The sequence below is a fragment of the Dermacentor silvarum genome, chromosome 10, assembly GCF_013339745.2.
Source record: "Dermacentor silvarum isolate Dsil-2018 chromosome 10, BIME_Dsil_1.4, whole genome shotgun sequence".
Lineage (NCBI taxonomy): Eukaryota > Metazoa > Arthropoda > Arachnida > Ixodida > Ixodidae > Dermacentor > Dermacentor silvarum.
Window position 1 is genome coordinate 123,657,305 of NC_051163.1, and position 18,953 is coordinate 123,676,257.

The window sequence follows — 18,953 nt, forward strand, 5'->3', positions numbered from 1 at the left end:
TCCGAACACTGAGCCCATTCAGTCGCTGCTTTACGAAGCGGTATTTTTCTTTTCCTTCCTTATAACTCCCCCGAACGCCTGCTTTTGTTCGGCGGGTTCGTTTTGTGTGTAACTTTCACCGACAGTTTAGCGCTGCGTCTCTCTCTCTCTTTTTTCTCCTGTCTGTCCGGGCACTCTATTATTTTCGGAAACGCGTGCGATAGGGCGTTCCCGAAATCAGCTATACTGTCGGCAATTTATGCAGATCGGAACCAGATCGGCGCCGCTTTGAGAGGGAAACGAAATTTTTTAAAGAAAAGGTGGACACCTCGAACGGCAAACGAAAACAATAAGGGGATATCAGAAAGATATATAGCCTGATATGAATATCTGCGTTTCTATTGCGCCAGTGTACCTTATTGCTTCTTTCTCCAGAAGGACGTGCCTGCCTCTTCTGAATTGATGGGAAGCGAGGATTTACGCACTGCTAAAAGAAAAGTACAGAAATATAGAAGGTGAATGCTGGACTTGAACACAACTTCGTGCTAGTGCATCATTATATTGTCACCGTTTCTTATGAAGCTTATCTTATTTATTTATTTTATTTATTTCAACATACTGTCAAGCCCATGGGGGTTATTACAGGTGTGGGTGGACAATTTGACACTTATATGTACATTTGCAATCCTGGCTTAAGAAAATACAGGATAGGTGGGAACACATACAGAGACGCAAATAATATTAATAAGTAAAAGAGAGGACTGCCTTCTCGGCAAGCTCAACAAATTTGGAAAACGTTGTTTGCGCGGTGACACACGGGTTCAGTTCATTACATTCTCGCACAGCTTGTGGGAAGTATGAAAACAAGAACTCGTTATTATTGCAGGAAAACTCTTCGAGTCTATGTGGGTGCATCTGTCGAGTCTGACGAGTGGATTTAAGGTTTATAAAGTCTGAGTAGTTTAGTTTAAATGAGTTGTGGAGTAGCATATACAAAAACGTTAAACGCTGTAGTTTCGCTCGGCTTGCCAGAGTGTGAAGGCCCCTGTGTGCTGGTAACGGGACCACGGATAAGCCTTGTCTCTGGCGAAATTATTTTCGTGCGAGTTTCTTGGTATAGCCTATACCCACAAAACCCGAATGCCATTCCACATCAATAAAAATTAAAACAGCTTATTCACATTTATTTACGCTTATAGGGGGGTATATTGGTACAAAGAAAACAATGAAACAATAATTGTGTACACAATAATTATTACGGTAAATAATTACTTAGTAATTGATCTTCAAAACTATCCAGAACTGAGAACTCCCTCAAGTATATCAAAAATACGTGTATGGGCCCTGCATAGGGTTTCCAGTCCTTAAATCAGAATTTTAGGTGCCAAAATCAGCGTGTCAAAAATGATACATTGGGCTTTGTGGGGATATTACAGAGTAAGCTGTTATGGGCTCATTCCCATAGCCGTTTCAGTTCGCGATGGTGTCCGCCGCCACCATCTCCGCTGCCGCCGCTGGCGACCGTAACCGCTATCGCCGGAAATGCGAAAAAAAAAGCATCCGGTCCCCGCCGGGATCGAATCCAGGCCTGTTTCGTGGGAGTCGGATACTTTACCACTGAGCCACGCAAGGGCTTGCTAACAGGCAGCGGAAAAATGCCCTATGCAAGCGCGCAGGCGCAGACGACGAGATGCGATTCAGACAAGACGCGCAATAAACGTGATCTCGAGCCTTCGCCAGTATGGTGGTGCCATCTAGTTAAGGCGCCTGCAAACGCAGCGTGCCTGACATGTAAGTTGCATATAGCAGTTGCATGCCGCATGTAACTAGACCTGGTTAACTCAAGCAGGCTACGCGACTATTTGTCACCAGCCCGTTTAGAAAATTCCAATAAACAATAATCGTCAACATCAACAGCGTACCGTGCCACGGGTCAAGGGATGTGAGATGTGTGTGCGCCACGTATTCTGGATACCTCTTCGGAACACGTTATGGCGCCTCCTAGCAAGGTGCGAACCGCTGCTGAAGAAGCTAATCGTAGAGCCACGTGCGCGGCTACAACCAGGCATCATCGAGCTCAGCAGACTGTTGTGCAGAGGGCATTGCAAGCCGCAGCTCACCGTCGACGCCGGGCGGACAGTTGAGATCGTTCTCGTCGAAGCGAGGCGAAGAGACTTTGCCGCGAAGCAGTTGGGCGTGGTGCAGAAATTGAACCTACTCTTCAGCTTACGCTGTTACTGTGGCTGCGTGTGCCGCGCAGGCCTGTAACTTCTTTTTCGCTTCTATAGAGAATCCGTAGAATAAAATAGGTAAAAAAATAACAGAGAGCAGGAACAAACTTCACAAAGCGTCATGTTCGTAAATGCTTTTTGTCAAAGCCGGCAGGTTTGGTTAAGATGCCCATCAGCGCATTTGCCACGCCTTTGGCAGGCATCTGCTCTTGCGAAAGGTTCTCGAGTAAGGACGCCTTTGGGAATAAGCGCCCAAATTATAATATGTAAGGCACGTTTTCCATTCAAACTTTTATCTTCGAGCAAAGCGTTCCAGTGGAGAAAGTTGCGCGTCTTCATGAAAACGAACAGTCAGCACGGATGGCCGAGAAGGGCTCCACCGTGTGCGAGAAATTCCGAAAATTTTACTGGCTGGCTAAGGAGAAAAACTTCCTGAGAAAAAAAGGCTCAGCTTGTGGGACGGTACGCTACATTAGAGTCGGCTATTCGAATGCGCAGTTGAGAAATACGCACACGCGTGTTGCACACACACATGCGTACTAAGTTTGCAAAAACAAATAATTGTTAACAACCGAAAAATATCCCAAGTCTGGAAAAGCGATCCATATGCAACCGCGTTAAGTAAAAGTTCGTGTACACTTTAGAATAAAAACACTATTATGCGCATAACTGACTAATGTCATTTTTCAAGAAGTCCTTGTATAAGGAATCGATTCACAAGGACTTAATCAAAATCTGCCCTTTAGTACCATAATAATGAGATTGCTGTTTACAATAAATTCTCGCGGGGCTGTCGAGGCACAGCTCTGTTTAGCGGGCATGATCGTGAACCAAGTATTTTGGTAATCTTAAATTTAGTCGCTGTTCAAATGGCTTCGCAAATGGGATCACTGTTGGTCATACTTTGGACAGTACGAGGAAGTGCTCCACGGGGTGTCACACTGTACGCAGTTTGAGAGAAAGAGAGAGAGAGAGAGAAATAACGTTATTGAGGTAAAATAGGGTTAAGGGGGCCAGAGGGGGGGGGGGGGGTCCTTAGTCCAGGACTCCAGTGGCCGCCGCCGCGTGCCGGGCCCACCAAGGCGTCAATTTCCAACTGCGCCTGGTCGCTAAAGGCGCAGTTGGAAATTGACGCCTTGGTGGGATCCTGTTGGCGGAGCCAAAAGCGTCGTAGAAGTGAAGCTGGACTGCATATTTTATCATGTTACAGAAAACTGCGGAAAGCATAAAAAAAAGTTGTCGCAGTTTCACCCGAAAGGCGAAGCATCAATTGCAATAGCAACTTAGTAGAGAGCTATACGGAGTAAGGATAGTAGTTTTATCCGCTGTACAAACTTGGACATGCAGCAGCACCGGCAACACACAGCACTGTTGTCGACGCCGTCGGCGTTTTGCCCGCGTTCGCTCAAAATGCGTGCGGCGTTGGTGACTGTTGCCGGAGCCTCTGATATAAATAGGCACTTGGTGCCGCAGCAAAACGTCGCCTCCCTTCCCTGCCCCCCCCCCCAAGGCCGTTCGTGCGTCAGAAGAAGGCGCGTTTGCTCTACATGATGTAAAGTGGTGATTGTAAAGGCGGAAAGAGACGCCTACTTCTGCAGCCCTTAAGGAAGCACGTCACAGAACGCGCGTTTGTTCTCCGCCGTGCGCTCACTCCCCGTGAAAGCGCGCGTCCCTCGCGCCCTTTCACTCGCACATACAGCGTTCGGCGGCGCGCGGCGACGATTTCATCTCCATTGACGTCATACGGAACCTGATGGCGACGGCGACGGCGACGCCGACGGCAGAAATCTGCTTTGGAGTGTCCATATAATTGCTATCGCAATAAAAGGACTAGACAAAGAGACGCACACTTCATTGACTCACGAAATGCTCGCCTAGAAAGACTATAATTGGTATACAACCAGATCGCACATGACCATCGAACCATGGCAGACCACGACACGTGAAAACAAGATCATCACACAAGAGATGAGTGTCTGTTTCATCTACATGAAGCAAGGTACGTTTTGAGGGCCATTTATCAGAATGCAGTACTTACCAATTCCTATGAGTATAGAGGAGCGAAAAACGAAATGCCGGATTGGTGGCTCGTTCAACTGTGCGCACTTCGCAACTTCACGCCCAATAATAAACAACGTAGCCTTGACGCTAGCTTGATGTATACTGAAAGAACTTAGGCCCTTTTGGAATAATTCTGCTCGGGTCGTTAGCTGGTGACTCGGAACTCATTAATTCATAGTTAGTGCAAAGTTTTCATCCGGTGCTCATTTATTTGCACGAAATACGGTTGCTGCCATTTTCACTTCACGTCAAAAGTGTGATGGCGCTACGAAAACTCAGTATTTCGTTCACAGCCCTCAACAGCGCAGCTCCTGTTATCAGGCTGATGGTGTTTTGAAGGCCACGGCTAGATGGGAAAATAATGACAAGAGTGAATTTTCTCATCAGCATCTCACAGAGTTGATGCATCACTTATCACATCTCTTCCTGGAGGAGGAGGGGCTGTTCAAGGAGTATTTTTATATAACGAAAAAAATACATGATACTCTGAAACCAGTGGCGCACCGACGGGGGGGTTCGGGGGTTGTAACCCCCCCCCCCCCCCCTGAGGCCGAGTTAACCCCGCCTTTTGTTTAACCCCTTTTCTTTCCTTGCGCCTTTGAGTACTCCAACTACGATGTAAGACACGCAATCGTCTGCTCACCCGCAAACTTGCGCAAAAGGCACATTTTTTGACAATTTCCCGTGACGAAATTGAAATTAGTGCTGTTTAGTTGGTACTGGCAACTTAAGGCAAACTGACACCCCCCCTGGCAGAGATCCTGGGTGCGCTACTGTCTGATACTTTGCCAATACGGATTAAAAAATTACATACCTTATTACTATGCTAAGCTATGATACTATGATATGATATTCCTCGAGATATTGTGGCTATAATTATTCCTTTTAGCTTCATCATGACAATATTGCCGGAGTAAAAACTATAATTTGAGCATTAATCTTTTTGTCGAGTTGTATGTCGATTTGTGTGAGAGCTTTCATCCTGTGTTCTTTCCTCTCCCCTGGAACTTTTCCAAATCAGCTTAAATTTGAGTTTGAAGATTTCCTCCCTGCTATTTATTCCAGTGCAGTAAGTACATGGTGGCAAGATATTGTGTGCTTAGGTTAAGTTCGACCTATCTGTTACTTTGCTTTCTGGCTATCCGAAGTATTTCATCGTGTGCTCTTACTTTACTCGCAAGAATCAACAACGTAAATCAACCATGCTATACAGGCCTATGTCAAGTGAAAACCTCAATTCATTTCGCACATGCGTGCTGAACTGCGACTGGTCTTCCATATATTCCCAAAATGATGCTTCAGAAGCCTACAATCAGTTCCTGTTGATCTTTCGTCGCATATACAACATTTCGTTTCCATACAAAACAGTAAAATTGAAAAAGAAGATTAGAAAGCCGTGGGTCCGTCCTGAATATGTAAAAATGATCAATGAAAAAAACAAGTTATTCAGGAAATTTCTGCGTTCGCGCGATTCTTCGGACCTTGCAACATTGAAAAAATACAGAAACAAATTAAACAAAGATCTCAGAAAAGCTAAGGATTCTTATTATCATGACCTGTTTTATGATGCGCAAAAGAAACCAGACATAACTTGGAGAATTATAAACGATGTACTTAATCCAAAAAGTTCCGATTCTCCTGAGTTGGAAATAACTTTAAATAATAACAAAATCTCTGGCACCCCATTGGCCGAAGAATTCAACCAGTACTTCACAAACGTGGCGCCAACTACACAGGGCCCCATAGACGCGGGGATCACAGATAAGTGCACGCAAACTATTTTTTTGGAGCCAACAGATAATGCAGAAGTTTGTCGAACATTCATCGGACTGAAAAACAGTAAAGCAACTGATATTGATGGGTTCCAAGTTTGTCCTGTAAAATACGTGATTGATATTATTGCACCCTACTTAACATACATATTTAACTTGGTTTTTGAATCTGGTTCTTTCCCTAGTGCAATGAAAACAGCCAAAGTGTCAGTCATATTCAAGGGTGGTGATAAAAACGACTTGGGCAATTACAGACCGATCTCAATACTGCCAATATTTTCCAAGGGTCTGGAAAAAATTATTTTCTCTCGTCTAAATGGCTTCCTTATCAAACATAACGCCCTAAACGACTGTCAACATGGTTTCCGCAAAGGACGCTCTACCGAAACCGCACTGCTTATCCAGAAGGAATTAATTATCAATAGCCTAGAAAAAGGAAACTTAGTTCTCGGAATATTTATTGACTATAGTAAGGCATTTGACCGTCTACAGCACAAAACTCTTTTAACAAAGTTGACGGCCTACGGTGTACGCGGAGTGGCTCATTCTCTGATGTGTTCGTATCTGCTTGATCGCAGGCAGAGCGTTGTCATAGGAAATAGTATTTCCTCCAGCAGGGCAATAGGGTCAGGTGTCCCACAGGGCAGCGTCTTAGGCCCACTTCTGTTCGACATCTACATTAACGACATGATAGACACGCTGAACGATGCAACAATCGTTCTATACGCGGATGATACCAGCCTGTTTGTCTCTGGTCCAGTGGCTGACGAGGTCATTCGTAAGGCGAACGCGTTCCTTTCCACTTTATTAGAATGGTCCAGCCGCAACGGCCTCAAAATTAATAACAAAAAATCCAAAGCAATCCTGTTTAGGACCAGGGGTAGACAGGTATCTCTATGCGACGAACTGCTGCTTGATAATGTACCAATTGAGATTGTTAGCGAACATAAGGTACTTGGTGTCATTTTCAATACTGTACTGAATTGGACACCCCATGTTGACATGTTGTCGAAATCCTTGGTATCAGCAACAGGTGCCTTGTCACGATGTCGCCATTTCTTTCCGGAAAACGTGAAATTGCAAATTTATCAGGCACTATTTGCGTCACATATTAACTACTGCACGCTAGTGTGGGGCACCACTACAAATACTAACATACACAAACTTCTTGTTCTTCAGAAACGTGCACTTCGAATTATAGCCAACGTTCCATATCTCCACACAACATTACACCTTTTCACCAAATTTAACATAATTAGAGTTACTGAGGTGTATTACTTTCGTTTGCTGTATTCATACTTATTTTCCTCTAAAAAGTTCTCCTCACTTCTGAAATCGCTGTCAGGACTACAACGGCAGTTAAGTGACCAACGCACCCGTAGCCAGGACAAATGGCTTGTCCCGATAAGGCGCACTAATTACCTAATGCAGTCACTAGTCTACAATGTCCCTTCTCTTTTCAATAAATATGAAAACGAAGGTATTGACGTTCATGCATTAACCCGGAAACAAATGAGACATCATTTTTTGTTTTCCAGTGATCCATGACGCCTGTGCGTGAAAACAAGCGCGCAGATCTAATAAACTGTTGTTAATGTATCGCTATCTTTCTTTGTATACTTATGGTATTTACTTTAGTTCTCATTATGACATGAAGTTGTGTTTTTTTTGCTTTTTTACTTTTCAATAACTCTGTCAAATTGCCACTGTTGTGCACAAACTGATATCTAATATGTTTTGATTAATACAACTCATATACGCTTATATGCTTTATTTTGTTGTACGCTGTCTGTAGTGCTGTCATAAAGGGCCTTCAGGCACTTTCAAGCTGTTTACACAGCTTTTCGCCTGAAGGACCCCCAACAAATTGCAACAAAATGTTGGAAATAAAGATTTGATTGATTGATTGATTGATTGATTTTCTGTCTGTGCTTACGTGACATCGGTTTCAGTAGTGACACACCATCACTGCCGTTTCTTCTAATGTGTGTGCGGCTTTCTTTTTGTAATTATTATTTTTTCTCCGAGAGACTGTGACGGCCTCGATCGTCTCTCGGCAAAATGGCATAGGTCCCTATTGCGTATATGCCTTTTTTATGTAACGCGATACTTCCTTTGCGAGCCCTCCCTGAATTTTCTGGACATGGCTGCTGCCGCTGTCTTGCCCAATAGCTCGTACTGTAAAAACGGCAACATTGAATTACGTGCGCGATGGTATCGGGATCCATGAGATCAAAACTCGGTCCCCCAGCACCGCAGCCCGATGCCCAAGCATTAGAACACAATGCTTTTCTTTATTTCATTAGACCACAATTGCATGTATTGTGCCAACGCAAACTAGTTATTTGAGGTGATCGCCACCGCGTGTGTCACATTGCGTATAGCATGGGTGCGTGAGAGCACCACCACCACGCATGCGCGTGAGCCAGAGTCCTTTGCGTCAAAGACGCAGGAATGAAATGGACAACTTGAATCAATGAAATTCAACTGAATCCAATGAAATGGCCTTGGATTAACACTTCGCAAAAGCTTCGCTTCGCATAGACTGCAAAGATGAGTGTTGGAACTGCATAATTACTTGCTTAATTTCGTGTTTGTTTTCAAGTAGTGGTTCAGCTGAAAAAGGAGTCTGCGTTTCGGCATTTGTTTAATGTGGATGATTATTCATTTACGTAAGGGTTTGTTATTACAATGGTTTAGTTAGTTTCTGTTACAAGCAGAGTTAGTAGAAAAGTTCAATTTTATCGTAAAATAACTTGTTCGACAAAAGGACAGAAGCACTTAAACGCGCGAACATGCCCTTATCATTACAAATTTGGTTGGCTGTGGTGATTGATTGCCTCCATCTCAGCTTCGTAAACACGTGCGCTCAAGTCAGTGAACTTCTTTGCCGGATGATCGATCACTTTAAGCATTCGAGAATAAATACGTGCCTGAAAGCACAGTAATTACGTTGATTCCAAAAACAAATTTGTGAGCTCATTATTGCCGTTTTCGTACAAACATTCTTACCACTCCCGTCAACTCTCTTAGGAATTGACTAAATAAACGCAGCGCGAAGACGTGGTCTTTTTGTAAGTATCGGCGTGTTATTCATGAACAAAGACTTGTACTCCATGTGTCCTCAAATATGGAAAATATGGGAGCAGGCATTCAGTGGAAAGCAGCCGTTGTTGGCTATACGCTGTGCCATTCAAACGGCGACGTACAGTGCCAATGCCGTGCGACGCTGACAGTGTAAACGGAAGGCAGGTAGGGTATTGCCAAAGGATGCGGCGGGATCAGTACAGGTGATGACCCATTGAGCAGAATTCACTGCTCCTACAGCGCACCGTGAATGATTCACGGGTAATTTTCGACGAGCTGCACCTTCTTATATATCGTCTCAGAGCTTGTTATCGTCTCATATCGTGGTTTTACGCGCCAAAAGCAGTTCTGATTATGAGGCACGCCGTAGTGAAAGGCTCCGGTGTAATTTCGACCACCTGGGGTTCTTTAACGTGCACTACAATGCAAGCACACGGGCGTTTTTGCATTTCGCCCCCATCGAAATGCGGCTGCCGCGGGCGAGTTTGGTGATTGCTGTTCGGTGACTGTTGAGTGCACAGTTTTTGTATCCTTCAGGCCGTGTACATAGCTTGCATTCCACATAACTTCTATTGGATTTTGATTATCTCTGCCGAAAAATGTTTTCATAAAAACTGATTATCCTGATGCCTTTGACTGACCTGTACTGCGTACGCAGGATTGGACGCGGACACATGTATCATGCTTTCCAGAACCTTCGGATATGTTTACGGTGCATCCGATACGTTAGGCGACGCATTGCAAGGACGCCTGCTCCGAATTTTTGAACCTGCTTGAAACTCGGATAGGGTTCTTCGTACGAATTACCAAGAACGCATTATTCTTACGCACAAATGATTTAAGCAGACATCGTATGGATCAAAAAAAGAAAATACTTTGCCTACTTGGAGTCCGGAAACCTTTTGGAAACGTGTTGGAAGTTCCTTGGAGGCGGTTGCGTCTCGAATTGCTAAGCCCATGTTTCGCTTTTTATAATGGGAGGTGACTGCACGATCAGGGACACAAATCTCCAGGATATGGCGGCCATCAACAGGCAAAATTTCTCTCTCAGCCTGGAAACATCACCCGGAATTTGGAGATGCAACATGGCACCCTCACTGGCAGGTGCAAGGTTCGCGCCCAAGCACCAGGTTCCGCTCATAAAATACTAGGGAATTCAACCTGCCAACGGATTTCGTATCGTCATCACGAAGGTTGACTTCATCGTAAAATGCCCAAGCTTTTATACGAAAAAAGTTTACTCGCATTATTGATTCATTCATAATAATATTAAACGTTGCGAGTAGGGACACAATGCATATGGGTGACGTTAAACAAAATAATAATAATAAATAAACAAATATAAACATCGCGAGGTTAAAAAAAGTAACAATAAACAAGGACTAGGATCTTTTAAAGATTGTCGCAATGATACCAGACGTCTTCGGGGCTTATTGCTTACCGTTTATTGATTTGAAAAGGAAAGAAAACATTAACGGTCGCGACAGCCAAGAGTGACAGTCGTGCATTTTTTTCATTGGTTACCCCACCAATCTTTCTTTCCTCCGTGAAAAGGGAGTCGGGTACAAAATATGGGTTGTTGCTTCGTTAGGGCTAGGCATTGCCGGTAAAAAAAAAAAAAACAAAAAAAAAACAGAGAAATAGAATAGGCTTCCGGAATAATTCTGCTCCTCTGTGGTCAAATATTGCACAAGTGGCTCTACCTATACAAGCCGCTAACACTAGGCTCTGAAAACACTTTCCACGATTGCAGGTTGACTTTCTTCTCACAACTCCAGCTCTTTCAGATATACGCTCGTCCCTATAGGCAGTGGCGGAGCCAGTGGGTGGCACTCCAGACATCCCCCTTGCATCCACCCGAAATTTCTGTGTTACCATACGGCCTTCCAAGCCCTCTTCCTCCCCCAATCTGTCCCCGCTCAAGTGGGTCAAGAAAGGGTCAAGCAAGGTGTCGAAACTAAAAAAAAAAAGTTTAGGTCGACGTGCAAGCTGTTTCAAATGATTAGATAAATAAATGATGTTTTCAGGTTTACTATACACTCATTTCGTATCTACTACGACATGTCTTGATTAGCGTTGAGGCTTGGTCGAATCTTTCTTTTGTTTCAGTGTTTTATACTGTGGAATATCTGTCGCGCCTACTTTTTGTTCTATATATCTCTGTCACTCCTAAAGTCACGATTTTTTTATCTTCTTTCCTTTTTTGTAACATCTCTTTTCTATTATATTTTATTCCCCTTACACCCTTTCCCCAACACAGGGTAGCCAGCCGGTCTGAGAACTGGCTAACCTCACTGTCTTTCCGTCTATTCCTCCTTCCTACCTACCTGTCACACTACCACGAGGCATAGGGCCTATACGCTCTGTGTGCTTACCGTTTCTTTGGAACATATGCCGAAGGCTGGGGCGAAGCACTCGCGCGGCCAGCGGCTCTCCCTGCTTCTCTGTCCTGAACTGAGGCACATCGCGCCGTGCGGCGTAGGGCGCGGCAGTTACGTTAGACGACACCCGACGGCGGCGCTGCAGAGGGCGACAGTGACGCAGGCACTCATATGCCACCATGTTTACGTCTAATTATACTCAGTTTTAGTATATACTTCGTCGCTATGGACATATAACGTGTTATGGACACGGAGAGGAATCACTTCTGCAATTTTCATGTTCGTTCGTCATCTAGAAGTCACCTAACCGATCGTTTTTTTCTGGAAGTTGTTACAAGATAACGATCTCCCAGATACGCCAACAGCGTTTGAAGTCAGCTAAGACATAGCCTTCAATTAACGGTGGCCTATTAGAGAATGCACGCCAAGGAAATGAGTTTCCTTTAGTTGAGCCTACATTGAAGAGCTGAAAACAGCAGACGATTTGTTTGTTCGATGAGGTTAGGAAACCTGTCGACATAGGATGTTTTCGGCTGATGTAATACGTGTTATTCGGAAAAAAAAACTGTGCGAATCTTTTGCCCTGCAGCGAACCCGGTTGCGCTGAATGTGAAATTCTGTCCTTAGTGTGTGTCTGACGGTGTCGTGTCGTTACCATGCGCAGGCTCGGGCCCTGGCGGCGGGAGCCGCACGAGCAGCGGCAGCGCGGGCCGTCCCTTGTCCAGCGCGTGGCACACGGCGCTGGGCGCCGCCGACGCCATGAACACGCTGAGCAGCCAGCACAGCGGCGGCGGCGGTGGGGCGGCCGCCGCTGCCTCGGCCGGCCCGGCAGGGGGCGCCTCTGGCGGAGCCTCGTCACGTGAGCGCCGGAGGGCCCCGCGCAAGGGCCCCAAGCTGGTCGAGAGGCCCCTGCGGGCGCTCTTCTGCCTCGGACTCGGCAACCCGCTGCGGAAGCTCTGCATTAGCGTCGTCGAGTGGAAGTATCCTTTTGGTGGCAGTTCTTTTAAACAATAAAGACACAGTCAATGTATGCACTGAAACGCAGTTTTGTTCGAAGTATACTTTCAATGAAGACGTTCTGATTGTATTTTCTTTGCTCAAGTGTTTTGCAGCATCGCAGTTTCTGGTCCGCAGCGTTCAACAGCGCACTTATTTCCCCGCATAGATCGTCGAGAAAAAAAAAAAAGCATGACAATAAATCGCCGTCACGTGCGCATCGAGCCATTACAGAAACGAAATACGTGAACTGATTTCGCCACATAAATCGACAAATAAACGTCCGCGTGAAGAAGGTAGGCAGGAATAGCAAGTTATTAATTCGATAATGCAGACCAAAAACAACAACCTAATACTTACTTGAGAACGTAGCTTCGGTTACCAGAAAACCTACTTTTAAAATTTAAGCAGCTCGTCACTGTAATCACGTGGCCAAGTCAGGGTATTATGTTGCACGAGTGCGTTCATTTTCACTGATGCTTTCGGTTTATGTGTTAATGTCCTTCATTGGTCATGAACCCATTATTATTTAAAAAGCGATGCGTGCACGGTAGTGTATGTGTAGTTGTGCCGTGATTTCGGATCACGGGATCGTGCAGGTTTCGTACTACCATGTAAACATGTTGTCCTGATGCACAATATATATATATATATATATATATATATATATATATGCAGTACTATGAGGAATATATTTACACCCGATATTCCCGCAGTCAACGGTTGCCCCGGCACTTTCGATTAATTATTACGAACTAGAGAACTAACATACACCTGAAATGAAGCGAATATGCAGTACTTTTTGCTTTAAAAGTACGCATGGAGAAAAACATCCGCACAGAGCAAAATACAGACGCTGTAAATGTCATCGCTTACTAAGACTAACGGTAGGGTCCCGTAGTGAGGTTGGAATTGCTTGTTCCCTTCCATATCATTGCATTAGGCGTGCTGGATGATCAAGGATACTGAAAAAAACAAAAAGAAAACAGTGATGAAGTGCCAACGAACGTGCTTAATCGCGAGTAAGAAAAATGAAAAGAAATCAGCATGACTCAGCGTTTCGTCCTGCTCTGAACTCGTACTGCGAGAGCAGCAGGCTCTCTCAGCGTGTGCGCCATCTTCTAAGTGCTGCTTTGGGCTGAAAACAATTAGCATCGTCTTCTTTCGCTATATTATTGGCGATTGTGGCCTCCAAAGGTACTGCGCAGATACCTCTACTTTCAAAGTCTGCGTGGAGTCTTCGAACTGCTGCCGCTTTAAAACAAACGAATATTGGAGGACGAAAATTTATCTTGCCTCTCAAGAGCAAACGGGCACTTATCATTACACGCGAGCTCTCAGAAACTGGTGACTACACAGATTAAACGGCTCATGAAGCTCAGTGTTTCAGATAAGCCATCGAAGGAATTATTAAGTATCTGAAGTTAAATTGGTTTGACAAAGGATTTCTTAAGAGGTGTTTGAAAATCTTTTCACCGTTCAAGCACCAACTACGGTTTTCATTGCGAATATTCATCCAGAAATAGAAATCCGCAAATTTCAAGTATCAGACCATCAGATTAAACATTATTAGAAAAACAGACTGCTCCATTCACATTCTATGTTCAGAGTGTTCACGGACTCTTTATCAATATTTGAAGTAAAAGGGCTCAGGCAAGTTGCATGCTTTCCGGTGAGGGAACCTGTTTTAATGCTAAGCTTAACGTATCCATGTATGCTGTCATGTACTTGACCAGGCTTTGCATGTCCTAAAGAATGTTGTGCTGAAGCTTCCGCCTTCGCGAAGTTATCCTTGACTGTCATTTCCTTCCTTCTTTTTCAGGCCTTTTGAATATCTAATTCTGTTAACAATTTTCGCCAACTGTGTGGCTTTAGCTGTTTACACTCCCTATCCCAACAGTGATTCCAACCAAGTGAATGCCACTCTGGTAAGTGGTCGCCACATGTGGTACTTTATTTTTTATCCTTCCCTCTGGTAGGACATCACCGTCTTTTCTTGCCCAATTTTCCTATCGGAGCTCTCGGAGATACCAACTTCGGAATTGGATATGCCTTTTTTATTGTCGTGCGATGTGTTTAAAGCTGATATTTTCGTTTAATTAAACTCGTGTTTTGAGTGTCTGACACGTGCTGGCCGGTACTACGCTTTCATTAAACTTTGTTTGGTAGATAAAAGAGGAAGTGATCGACAAGTCCCACTGGGAAGTTCTAAAGTTCAGAGTTCACAAGATCTTGGCGATGTACTAACCTAAAATTTCGTCTGGTTCTTGCCACACAACTGCAGGTTGCATAAATGCTCACAAACTGCGAGCGATATTTTTACATGCATTGGGGAAGTCGACAAAAAAGATGGACTTGACACGTCACGTACTGCAGGATCAATACCGGCACTTTCAACCTAGCTATACGCAATGGCATGCCATATTAAAGTGATGCTCAAAGCGAGATGAAGTGCAAACAGCGTTCATAATGAAAAAATGCGACTGATCATTTACCTGTTTTTCTAGTTTTAGAATCAGTTTGTCGTAAAAAAAAAGAGAAAGGTGAGAGCGTTTATTAAAATACCTTGGGTAGAAGCTTGACGCGATTTAATTATACCCTACATGGGAGTACATATATAACGTCAGATATTTGGGTAAGGCATACGATGAATTTATGAATGTAGTGAAAATGCTTATAACTCAAATTTTCCGACAAAAACTGCTAAGCGGACACGCAAAATACGGAAACCTTTGGTAAGCAAGGATATATGCGATAAAATTAAATTCAAAGAACAATTTTACGCTACCTTCCCGAAAAACCAAGGACCAAAATGTATTTGCCGAATTTAAGCGGATTTAAGCAAGGTCGGCGTATTACTCTTATCTCTTTTCGCATGACATATAGCATACTGACCTCACCAATAAATAAACGCATTGCTTGGGCGTAATAAAGGATGCAATGAAATTTAATCAATATATTATAGTAACGATTGTGCTTCTGGTTCCGCTTTAGCTAATTTGCTTAACTGTCCTTTCATTAACCAATTCATAAATAACGGAACACAGACAAAACAACACAAAAACCTTGTACGAGGCTAAAGACTACATTTTTGTACCCTATAGCGACGATGAATAGGTGGCATCCGCAATAATAAACCTTAATAACAGTAGCGTTTGTGACGTAGACAACATGCAATTAGGAACACTAAAGTACGTAGTGTATGAGATAGAGCATCCATTAACATGCATTTCATCTTATCCTCTGCGCAGGTGTATCCCCCCCCCCCCCAAAAAAAAAAAGCAAAAAACGGCAACCCACAAACTAAAACATGCAGGTTGCAAAAGTGATAAATTTTTAAGGGTGGTGACAAAAACGTATTGAACTACAGACTGATATCAGCTTTGCCTGTCTTTTCAAAAGCGATAGAACAGCTCTTGTGCCAGAGATTGTCTATTTATGAAGCAGTCATTACTGCATAATTTTCAACATGGATTCTGTCAGCATTGTCCGACAGAAACCGCGCAGGTAAAACAAAAGGAAATAATATTTAAAAATTCAGACCACAATTTAACATAGGCAGCTGGTATACGTAGATTTATCGAAAGCGTTTAATTTCTTACAGCATGGAATACTACTTAATAAATTGCATTATTACGGTGTACACGGCATTGCGTTTAAGCTCATAGTTTTTTGCTTGTGTCATCATAAGCAATACTTATCAGTTGGAGCATCTTCTTATGATATTACATCTGTGAAGGTGGGAGCACCTCTGGGCAGCATATCGGGGCCATTTTTGTTTTGTGTTGACGTTAATGACCTACGCTCTTTTACCTTAAATTCACATGTAACAAGAATTTGCTATGCAGATTCCACTGGAACAATGTCGCTGTACTTATAATGGACGAAGGGCAATTCTTAACTTACTAATACCACAAAAACAAAAGTCCAACGAATGAATGAATGAAACCAACTTTATTGAAAGGTCCTGCGAGTCGTGGGGGGATCGTCGACCCCTAAGTGGTCACGACCAGAATAATGTTGTCACCAGCCGGTTATTAGACTCGGTCATATTGTGATCGAAATAGTAGAATGCACTTTTATGTGCTGGGCGTACATTTTTCAAGCTTATCTTATTGGTATGACCATATCTGGGAAACTCATAAAAAATTGTGCTGAACCGCGGGTGTGCTAAACAAATGTAGACGCATCATGCCTCAAGGTAAAACGCTACTACTATATAACTCGTTAACTCATTCTCAGTTATTCAACGCATAGCTGGTATGGGGCATAATGACGAAAACCAATCTAAACCACTGTTCTTAATTCAAAATAAGTTTCTGAGAATAATTGCAAATGCCCGATATGATTTTCACGCGCAGCAACTCTTTAAAGGATTGCATGTTATAAATGTAAATGATTATTATAACCATCGTTTACTCCAGTCATACTGCTCGGTCAGAAAAAAGAACAATTCATTTGACCGCGAGATTTACGAATTAGGAGAAAGTATTGCCGTATACACTACGTGGCACCCCAATGCTTGGCACATACATATACTCCTCATGATAGCTATGCGAAACATTGAATCACTTTTACCCTTCCACCATTGCTCAATAATTTTGCGAACAAATCTGTAGGTGTCTCACAGATGCAAAAACAAAAACAAAAACAAAAAACAATGCGAGAATACTCTCTGCGAATTATGTTGTACTTATATATATATATATATATATATATATATATATATATATATATGTTATTTATTACGCGAATAGCATTCTTAACCTACTTCAACCGTTGTCGTATGCAGGGTCGGCCACCCCGAAATCAGTAGCTTATTGTGGCTACCCCTATTTTGTATATTTTGTTTTGGCTCTGTCACATCCCCTGCCTCCACTGCAGCCTTCGTCATCCCACATATAATCATCGCACGGCGGTTTTAAACTAGACCATAGGTCAACATCAACTGCCGCAGAACTTGTTGCTATCCGGGAGGCACTTCGATTTCTCTCCGAGGAGCCTCCTCGTTCATGGACGATACTCTACGATTCCAAGCCGGCTCTTCAAAACATTGACTCTGCCCTCGGACGGGGCCCGTATTATGCAATGGCTGTAGAAATTACAGAGCATCTCGACCACGCAAATAGAAATTGCCGTAATATCACCTTTCAGTGGATACCTTCACACTGTGGCGTGACAGGGAACGAACAGGCAGACGCTGAAGCCAAGACTGCTTTGAATAATGCTTTTGAAGTTCGCATTGCCTTCTCACAAACCGACACAAACGCCCTACTTCGTTGCATAATACGCAACCGTACGTTGGAGCAGTGGACCCAACCAGATCGACGACACAAGCGAGTGCATAAATGGGACCCAGAAATGAGATTCCCCGCATGCCTCGCAAGCTGAAAAGAAGCCAAACAAGCATGGTGCACCGGGTTCGCCTTGATGTCACCTTCACCAAGCGTTACAGACATCTGATAGGTTGCAGTGACACTAGCCCCAACTCTGAATACTGCCAGCTCTTTTCGTTTGTCCCACGTACGCACACGAACGACAAAAACTGACCTCTTCCATAGCAAACGTCGATAAGAGGCCGCTATCAGACGAGTTTCTTTTAGGTCATTGGCCCAATGCAAACAGCGCAGCCCTAATAACCAGTGCCGCTTTAGTCTTTCTACAAGCCACTGGGCTGGACGCACGAGTTTGGAGAAAGCAGAACGAGGTGAACTTGTATATACGCACCCCCTCCTTTTATCATCATCATTCTTCAGACATTTTTCTCTCTGTCCCTCTTCGCCAGTGTAGAGTAGCAGGCCAGAGCAAGTTTTAGCTCAGGCCGACCTCTCTGCCTTTCTGTATATATATATACAGGGTGTTTCAGCGAACACTTTCAGAATTTATTTAAGGTTGCCTGTGGCAGATAGCCCAATTATAGTTAATGAGCTGGTCTACTCGAAGAGGCGGACATTACTTGCACAAAAATTGACATGCATAATCGACTAATTAACAAAAATGCACTAATTAAGTTTTTAACTAATTATCTGATGGCCCATATTGCAATTTACAAATTGTAGCCGTGGAGTTCACAAGGTGGGTACACTTGGAATTAATTCTCAGGATGACACCAGTTTCGATATATTAATTCCCGAACTTTGCGGAGAAATGCATTGGCGTTCCAGTTAATTTTGTGCTTCAATGCATAAAGCAACATTTTGTTAAGAATTTAACTGGATTAACTTAACTGGATATTTAACTGGATATATATATATATATATATATATAGTAGTAACTGGATTTTTCAATGGGCCAAGTGTATTTAGGAAAATCAGAAGCACAACTTCGCGGTTATCTTGGGTTTATTATTTTCCCAACAGTTTCGGTCGGTCCACCGACCGAAACTGTTGGGAAAATAAGAAACCCAAGATAACCGCGAAGTTGTGCTTCTGATTTTCCTATATATA

At 43.5% G+C, this 18,953-nt stretch overlaps 1 protein-coding gene across 1 annotated transcript in view; it reads left to right on the forward strand.

Moving 5' to 3' along the window:
• Window positions 1–18,953, forward strand: part of LOC119466573 (muscle calcium channel subunit alpha-1) — a 456,872-nt gene that overhangs the window by 263,144 nt on the left and 174,775 nt on the right. The window contains exons 3-4 of the mRNA XM_049657014.1: window positions 12,176–12,491; window positions 14,330–14,435. Coding sequence (XP_049512971.1) covers window positions 12,176–12,491; window positions 14,330–14,435 — 422 coding nt within the window. The remainder of the gene's footprint in view (window positions 1–12,175; window positions 12,492–14,329; window positions 14,436–18,953) is intronic.